Source organism: Cannabis sativa, chromosome X (assembly GCF_029168945.1).
Source record: "Cannabis sativa cultivar Pink pepper isolate KNU-18-1 chromosome X, ASM2916894v1, whole genome shotgun sequence".
In the NCBI taxonomy this organism is placed as follows: Eukaryota; Viridiplantae; Streptophyta; class Magnoliopsida; order Rosales; family Cannabaceae; genus Cannabis; species Cannabis sativa.
The window spans coordinates 38093704-38103574 of NC_083610.1; the positions used below are offsets into that span (position 1 = coordinate 38093704).

General features: G+C 28.6%; 2 protein-coding genes across 2 annotated transcripts; both read right to left on the reverse strand.

Annotated features, from left to right (window-relative positions):
- Positions 1-260: 260 nt before the first annotated feature.
- Positions 261-2733, reverse strand: LOC115710094 (protein mago nashi homolog). Its single transcript, XM_030638425.2, has 3 exons — positions 2467-2733; positions 979-1155; positions 261-548 (listed from the first exon to the last, which is right to left on the reverse strand). Exons 1-3 carry the CDS (start codon positions 2689-2691, stop codon positions 489-491), a joined length of 462 nt encoding a protein of 153 aa, XP_030494285.1. The 5' UTR covers positions 2692-2733; the 3' UTR covers positions 261-488.
- A 2321-nt stretch (positions 2734-5054) lies between these two features.
- On the reverse strand, positions 5055-7958 carry LOC115710070 (uclacyanin-3). The gene is made up of 2 exons (XM_030638392.2): positions 7646-7958; positions 5055-5657 (listed from the first exon to the last, which is right to left on the reverse strand). Exons 1-2 carry the CDS (start codon positions 7800-7802, stop codon positions 5239-5241), a joined length of 576 nt encoding a protein of 191 aa, XP_030494252.2. The 5' UTR covers positions 7803-7958; the 3' UTR covers positions 5055-5238.
- Between the last annotated feature and the right edge of the window lie 1913 nt (positions 7959-9871).

Below are 9871 nucleotides of genomic sequence, written 5' to 3' on the forward strand. Positions count from 1 at the left end.
TTCATGGATATAGATGACATGAGATCTCGTGGACTGGAGGTTGCAATATATTTGTTTGGTATTACCTGACCTTGTTTTTTCAGTTGAATGGAAAGGGAAATGCACGGTTGATTTTATTTTCAGTTAAAAATAACGTAACCATATATATTGGTTGATTTCTTATAGTTGGTTAAATAATATAAAGTTGTAAGAATTAAAACGCATTTAAATGTCTGCAGATACACTATTTGATGAGTCTTATCGAAGTAAGGCTCGGGTGCTGCATAAATAAATGCCGTATAGGCTTCTCAATTACCACATCAACTGAGAGATGATATCAAAACTAAGTTTCATGAACCACAACAAATCACAATCAAATAATGGAACACAAAATAACCCATTGAAATACATCTGCAGACGATTCAAAACAACTAAAGCCTACTTGCAGTACAGGCACAAAATGAAATTCTCAAGATATTTGTAAGGCAGACAGACATTACAACCCATGTTTATATAGGCTTGATCTTGAAGTGAAGTGAGATTAAAGAGAAAACAAAACATTTCAGATCCTGCAATCACATAAAAAAAACACCATTAAGTTTTGAGATTTCATTGAGAGACAAGAGAAGAATATCCAAGTCAAAATTCTCATACAAGACAACTACTCTACCAGATTTTCATTGAGAGACAAGAGAAGAATATCCAAGTCAAAATTCTCATACAAGACAACTACTCTACCAGATTTTCATTGAGAGACAAGAGAAGAATATCCAAGTCAAAATTCTCATACAAGACAACTACTCTACCAGATTGCAGAGAGTTGTAATAACTTTCAGATAAAAATAACACAGATGAAATAAACCGTAAACTACTTCATTTCAGCATCTAACACACCATTGAGCAAAATCAGAAGTTAAAGAACATGCTCCGCAAATGAAAATTATCAATCAAATAACATTATTACATTCAAGTTTTAGAGGAGCGTTTAAATGATCTGACCTGAACAAGATAATAGAAAATACGAAGCCCTTCTGGATCATTACTGCTTTGAACATCAACAAGGGATCCAATCTTTGAAGTAGTAAAGGAAATATGCTCGTTCCCCATAACAATCTCAAGCTCTTGGCGACCAACACGGTCAGGTTCTGGCCAGTTGTTATCATCTTCTTTCAAGATCTAAAGGAAAAAAAAATGTTGGTAATTCGATAAATGTTTGTGTGTGATTGAAATCTATCAAAAAAAAAAAAAAAGAAAAAAAATGGTACCATTAATTAAGACAAGGTCACATGTAATTTCAATCCATAACTAAAGAAAATAAGGGAGGAGCGGGAATAGGATAAGATAAGTAAAGAACCTACCGAACCTCAACTAATAAAATTCAGAATAGTGTGCACAGCATGAGTTTAAGAGTATCATATTCCCTGATTACTTACTAGAGAGCTATTAGGCTTTTTATCTTCATCAAGTTTGGCAGGATGAAGAAAATATCGTGGCATGTAAGAGTAGAAAAACATGAAAACGAAAAGACTTAAGGCCATACATACCCCCCATATTAGATAGCTAGCACTGAACTTATATAAGCTTAAAGGAACAGAGATGCCAAGACTTAACCTCACACCTTTCTCTACAAGGCTTTATGATGACAACAAAAGCATAACCTTTGTCTAGGTAACATTGCAACATTCAACATATGAATAAAGTAAACTCCCTTTATTTTCTACAACTAAAATTTCTCTTTTTTTATTTTTAAAAAAAAAACTTCCGCAATTTAACTTTAACTAAAGCTTAACAAACAAAATTGTATCTTTTCTCTTTTCCAACTAAATGTATCCATTGCCTAAACTATCTTAGCAAACATGGCTGGTTGTCCCCAACTTTAGTATGAGCAACCTTAAAACTAAATTTTTTAAAGAAAAATGAAACCTTTCCTTCAATTCTTAATATCATGTAAACAGTATTCATTGACTCATACCATATTACAAAATAGCTAGGATGCAAGCTTAGCTTCAACTTGGGAGGCCCATAACTCGGAACATCCATCCATTATCGATAAATGGATAAATAACTGAACACTAGACAAGAGCAGTTCAACTCTATTAGCTGAAGATAACAACGTTTCCCTAACCCAAAGCCTCTTACTAATTTGTACTCAATCCCACCTCAAAATCAAGTTAACACGTCTGAACAACCAAAACAGAAAAAACCCTAAAAACATGAGCAACAATGGCCCTAAAACCTCAACAATGTTTAACTTCAATTTACCTTCCCAAAAATTAAAACCCAAATCACACGCAATAACAAACCCTAAACCCAACCAATCCTTTCTCCCATAAATATTGACAAATCCTAACCCCCTCCCAATTTCTCCGAACCAAATATAAAAACCCTAGTCAGGAAAAAAAGAGCAATAACCAAAATGAAAAAACTTAAACTCCCAAATGTTGAGAAGAATACAATAGAATAGAATAGTAGAGAAGGGTGAATGACCTCGCTATCGTTGATGATGCGACGGCATTCGCGGAGGACGGCTGGGGTGACGTAAACCTCCTTGCGAATAATGGTGTCGTTTTTGTAGTTGGAGTTGTTAGCGTACCGGAGCTTTCCGTCGGGTCGGAACTCGAACTCCAAGAATTCATGGCCGAATTTTCCCTTGTGACCAACGTAGTACCTCAAGTAGAACTCGCTGTTTTCCTCTTCTCCAGCCATAGCCATTTCTCTCTCCCTCTTTTTTCTCTCTCTTCTCTCTCCGACTCGGATATAGAGTTTTTAAGAGAGCAGAGGGGAAGGTCGTGATGGGCCGGATAGTTGGGCTGGGCTACAGAGACTAACACCAGGACCAGGCCCAATTTTCATAATTTTGTTATAAGTTTTTTTTTTGAAAATTCAAGTAATTTTGTTATAAGTTGTGTGCAAAAAAGTTATGAGATTTTTAAAAGGAAATTACAAGTCTATACCCTTTTTATATTATTCTCTTTTATTTTTACCCTCTTTTTTAAAATCTATCATTTTTACCTCTTTTTTAAAACATTGTACCAATTTTACCTCTGTCACTTCAAAATACTCTCCATGTGACTCTCTTATGTCAGGGTATTTTGGGTACAATACATATAAAAAGAGGTATGTTTCAAATAAATATAAAATTAGAGGCAAATTTAATTAATTGATTAATAAAAGAGGTATTTTTCAACTTACCCCATTTTTAAAAGTACCCTTTTTCTAAATATAGTTTTTATTACAAAAAGTATGGTCTTTCAAGAGTATACTTCACATCTACCCAATATCAACAAAAAAATATACGGTCTTTATATAAATATTTTTAAACTCATATCCAAAAAAATAAAAGCACTATTTTTGAAGCTTTAATCGGAAGGAGGAAAAAAAATAAGAATAATGTAAAGAAGAATGAGAATCATAACATAATTTGTATAAAGTTCACACAATTGTTTATTTAGTATTTTAATCTCAAAGTTATTGTTGGGATACTTTGTTCTTGAATTTATGTTCTATCATTGTAATTTGGCTATTGCATGATATCTCCTCTTTTAAAACCATTGAATGAAAGTTCATTTCCCTTTAATAAGAAGAAAAATATTGCGTGTCTTCTTGTGAATGTAGGTCATCTTAGAGTTCTCATACATTCCTTTGAATTGTTATAAGAGTAAATTGCACATTTTATAGGTTTGTATACAATGTATGTAAACATATGGTATTTTTAAAAAAAGCTATTTTATTGAAAAAATTCAAAAATTCAAAAAATATATATGTACATGAAAAGATAATTAAGAGTAACTAGTTACCTTATACTATTTTCTCTATAATTTTTTAGGAAATAAAACTCCGGTAAAATATATATATCTATATATATATATCTATATATATATATTTTGAACTTTTTTCAGTTTTAACTAAAAAAAAAACAATATTACAAAAATACTTCTAGCTGGCCAAAAAAATAAATATATAGCCAAAATAAAAGAAATTACATAAATACCACTGACACACACCATCAACCCAAAATTCATGCTTCATGGGCAACTATCGCGCAACCACGCACAACCCAACGCAACCGAAACGAAAATTCAACCAGAAAGAGAACTACCATTAATTCCGGCGACTTCACCTGAGAAAACGACCAGAATCAATCAAAACAGTGGCTGTTTTGAATTCATAAAAAAAGTGTAGAAAAACTACCATGAAACTAAAATTCAACCGGAAATCTAGTTTAATTTGTATAAAATTAATGTCCCGACTTCAATTTTTAGATCCATGAAAGGCATATCTCAAAAAGTTAAACTGTAGTTTCCAAACAATCCAACTCAAGTATAATCCAAAAAAAAATTACAAATACTATAGTAAAATATTTATCATGGTGTATTTTCGTTGTTTTCTAAATTTCTAATGGTGAATTTGTTCTTATTAAATCATAAAGAGACATATAGATAGAGTTACGTACGTGGAAACACTATTCTGATTTTTAATATTTCATAACAGTTGCATTACAGTTGTATAAATATTTTGCTAACAGTTAGTTCGTCTGATTGAAACTTTCGTCTGATGCAACCTTCGGCCAACCACCTAGAAACTTTCGTTTGATTGAAACCTTCGTCTGATGCAATCTTCGACTAACCACCCTCCAACCATCGTCTGATTGAAACTTTTGTTTGATGCGACCACAACGCAACCATGCAGCAACCACCCTGCAACCATCGTCTAATTGAAACCTTCGTTTGATGCAACCACCGCACACCACGCAGCAATCACCTTGCAACTATCGTCTGATTGGGTAAGTGATAATATAAGAGGTATTTTGGTAATTAAAATTACATAAAAGGTATAAATGTTGTCCACACCTTATGGAAGTATTTTTGTAAATAAAGTATCAATTTTATACATGTAATAATTTTTTTTTTTTTTTACATTTTCATTTTTATAAACTTGTGATTTAAAACCTAGAAAAATAAAAATTTCCCTTATTATAATTGACAAAATATTGAATTATCATTTAAAAAGAGAAAAGGATAACTAAAAAAGATTGAAATCATTCCACAAACAAAATCAACATGTGTAAACAATAATTAAAGAAGATAATTTTTTTATTTGATTATAATGAAATGATATAGACATAGAATCATGGTGAAAATCACACAACTTCACCAAAAAACCAACAATAACAACAAACAACATTAAATTACAAATATAATAAATGGGCCTAAATATTACAAATCATATCGCACTGCCTCTCCCCTAGCTCAAAATCACTCAATGAGCAAGCAACAAAGCTGCCAAAACAAGTGAACCCCCAATGACCTTCATGTTACCGACTAAGCCGGTAGCTGCGCTAGGTGGCGATTTCTCGGTGGTGGGGGGAGTGTCAGGGGTGGCAGGCGAGCCACCGGGGGTGGAGGGAGTGGAAGGAGTGGATGGAGTGGAAGGAGTGGATGGAGTGGATGGAGTGGAAGGAGTGGATGGAGTGCCAGAAGCCTTTACATCAACTTGAAGCTTCATGCCATTACCACAGTGGCCAGCAGTAGGGCAAATGAAGTACCTTGAACCAGCTTTGTCAAGAGTAATGGTAACAGTTGTTCCACCATGGGATTTTAGTACATTTGAGGTACCACATGAAGCATAATCACTTGCGTCAACTTCATCAACTTTGTGGCTTGTGTCGTAGTTGAACACTTTTCAATAAAATAACAAAGTAATTTATTAGAAAAAAAAAAATCAACAAATACAATATAAGAAATATCACAAATGTTACTTTCATTGTTAAACAATTTTCATGCTTATGATTCAATGCAAATAATAATTATTATTATATATAAAATGTTTGTTTAATTTAAATATGTTCTCATTATTTGTTGAGTGTTTACATATATATTCGATACTCTGTATTTCATTTAAATATAAGTTTCATATTTTGTATTTTTAATAATACTTATTTGGTATTATGTATTTTAAAATATATTTGGTACTATAAACTTAAATTTATTTGATCAAAATTTATTAATGCAATCAAACTATTTTTAATTTTAATTTTATGAATTCTAAAGTAAAATTTAATTATTAAATTCAATATAACTGAAAACTATTTAGTCAAATAATAAAATTGTATTAATTAAATTTTATTTTAGAATATTAGATATGTATAATTTCAAGATACAAAATACTAAGTATTATTAAAGATATAAAATACTAAAGATATTTTTCAAGATACAGAATATGAATATATTCCTGATTAATTTGACATAAGGTTCATTATATTAGAATACTTTCATGTCTACTTTCATGTCTATCTGTATACTCATTCATAGACTTGGGGGTATGAGTGGAATTGTCTTACTTTTTGACACATTTGACATTATTCAATATATGATGAATTTATTGTCCAAAGTAATTATAATGGCAAAATTACTTAAAACTTAAGCATATATTGTTTTTAAGCAAATTTTGTTTTAATATAACAAAAGTTTTAAGCTATAGCTATATGGCTGTAATTTTTCTTGAAAAAAAATTTAATTGTAAAAATTAATATTTATTTTATTGGGGTGGTATATAGTCCCCTTTCGTAGTATAAGTAATAATTTAGGTAATTACGTATCAAATTTAAGAGTTGTTACGAAAGAATCTTTCCAACAACTACATGGGTGGTCCAAAAAATAACTAACACAATAATTTAATAAAAAATTTACATATATATAACAAATTATGACATAGTGTGAGTTGTCACGTTTAATTATTTAGTGAAAAATGTTAGAAAATAATTTAATCACATAATTAATTATTGAGATAATAAGGTATGACAATATATTAATACACATATAAAAAAATTTAAATGAATAAATACCCAACTTTTTTAATTAAGTCAAAATTGGCATATGTAATATATAATTTGAAAGATAATATATATAAATATATACATTTTTTGTCAGAGAACTCATTGGTTTATATAAGAAAAAAAAAGATTAGAATTTATGGAATCTTTCAATATTATTATATATCAAGTCCAAAATTAAATGTATAAAATATTATAGAGACTGTTAATCTCACTTCAATTATTTTTATGGGGTGATAATTAATTTATCAAATTACGACATAAAGTAAAAATATGTAATATTTTTTTTTATACCGGAGAAACAAATTTGAGACCTTCTATTTTTGAAGAAAAATGTGAAATCATTAACATCACTATATTTTTCTCTTTTATTTCCCATAATAATTATAAGGTTATATAAAATTAAATTGAGATTTTTACTTTTCTCTGTACAATATATTACATTTGGGTACACTAAGGTGTAATATTAGAAAAGAATTAGAACAAAATTCAAATGTTCATTAATTATTACTTAATTTACCTTTTTTTTTTCATTATATGATGACCATAGTTTAATTATTGCTCAATAAATAAAATAAAATTGGCAATAATTTAATACCTAAAACCAAAATTTGTTGGATTAATAAAAAAAACACTTAAAAAAAACCCACGGAAAAAAAAATGCATCTTGTGTAATGCTAATTAAAGAGTTTCACAGTCTAAAAATAATTATTTTATTGTAAATTTCGAAGAAAAATAAATCGTTCCAAAGAAAGTTTTATTTGTGGTGGCTAGCATCCTTAATTTATTTTTTTTCTTTAAAAAAAAATAATAAGAAAAAAAGAGAGTTCTTACCAAGAGTGTCACCCACTGAAAATGTCTTATCAGCAGCCCAAGTAACATAGTCACCGCCGTTGGTCCAGCCGGAGCTGCCACCAACAACGTAATTTGCTGCATAGGCAGCCGGAGCGGCCATCAAGAGAACTAGGAGAGCTGCTGCCATGGCTGCCATATTTTTTGTGTTTGAAAGAAATAGTAATAGAAAGAAAGAAAAGAGAGAAAATAATATTGATGTTGATGAATAAGAGTATTGGTTTCTAAGCTTGTAATGTGTTATATAGACAGCTCAAAAAGCTTATAATAATAAAAATAATATCAATTATGTATGTGTGTAAGGAAGATGTCAATTCAAATCATGCTTCAATAAAATATAGATATGGAAAAGTTAGTCAGTCACCTACCAAAACCCCTTAGTTAGGCTTTATCCTTTTATTTATTGTTTTTATTCCAAGTTTGCATTTGTGTACTACTCCGACGGCTATATTTTATATATTATTATTATTGTAAGTAATTTTTTTTCATGATTGATTATAGGGAAATTATTTGGGGTAAGTTGAAAAATGCCTCTTTTATTAATCAATTAATCAAATTTGCCTCTAATTTTATATTTATTTGAAACATACCTCTTTTTATATGTATTGTACCCAAAATACCCTGACATAAGAGAGTCACGTGGAGAGTATATTGAAGTGATAGGGGCAAAATTGGTACCATGTTTAAAAAAAGAGGTAAAAATGATAGACTTTAAAAAAGAGGGTAAAAATGAAAGAGGACAATATAAAAAGATATAGAGTGTAATTTCCTCAAATTATTTCATGTATTATTTTTTAATTATTTTTACCTTAAATTTACAGTTTGGGTTGCTTTAATAATTTTTACGTAGGTTGCTATATAAATTTTTGATATGATTTAAATTGTTATGTTAGTTGCTATGAGAATTTTTATGTAAAATTTAGTAAAAAATTATTTTAAAGTATAAAAATAAAAAAATCTCTTAATTATATTATTTCGCATAGCATTGTGTGGTTAGCTACTATTAAAATTAATCATACATATTTCTACTATAATATAATATTGGCCCAGAACTGTTCCACATATATATTAGTATAATTATAAGTGTTTGTCTGAAAGGTTAAAGAATATATATGTATGTACATACATAAACATTATATATAAAATATATGGAAGATTATTGAGCTGACCATCTGGAATCATACTTGCTTTTTTTTTTTTTTTTTTTGGGTGTGTCTCTACCTAATGTAATTCAGAGGCTATTATTAATTGGTTCTATTCGCTGTGATTTTGGATTATTATTAAATTTTGAATTAATCATATCTTCCAATTATAATATTGTACAAGTGTTTTTATAGTGGTTTAATTTAATTATTAACTAGTTATTCCTAAAAAAACAGTTATAATTAATAAGAGAAACAATATATATTCTAACTATGTTTTAGATCTAGACATTATTATTAATTTGAGATTAAATTATTGAGCGGTCCCGACCACTAATCATACACTTTGATAGATCTACAACTCATCACTACTTTTATACATATATGTTGTATGTTGTACCACTAAAAAAAAAATATAACATCTTAGTAACTTTTATTTACAATAATATACTTGTTATTAAAAAGTAATATTTGGTTATTTTGCTATTAGTGAATATTGTTATTTTTATTTTTGCCATATTTAATTAATACAAATATTTTATATTATTTATATATATCTTGATTGAAATGTATTTACAATAATATACATATATGTTTTGTTATTATTTTAGAGGATTAACTTTCACATTAGAATTGAAAGAAAGTCACATTATATATCACTGTAAATAATTTGAGAGCTACTTCTAACGAAATTATTAGGGACACAATAATTTATAAATCAAAATTTGAGAAAAAAAAATCTTAAATAACTAATTTTTACTGGAAAAATCAAATCATGAGACAAAATAATATTTGGGGATAAAAATCTTAAATAACTATATATAAATACAAATTAGTTAATTTTTCTCGAAAAGAAGAAAAATAATTAATTCTATTATTATATAGATTAAGTAAACTAATTTGAATATATCTTAAATACAAATGATATATTCTATATATAATTATTAATTAGGTTAATAAAGTTAAATAGTTCTGCCGTCTATTTGGAATTCATACCTGGTACATACTACTACTTATTATTAAATATATATATGCATATAATTATGATAAATAAACTCACCAATTT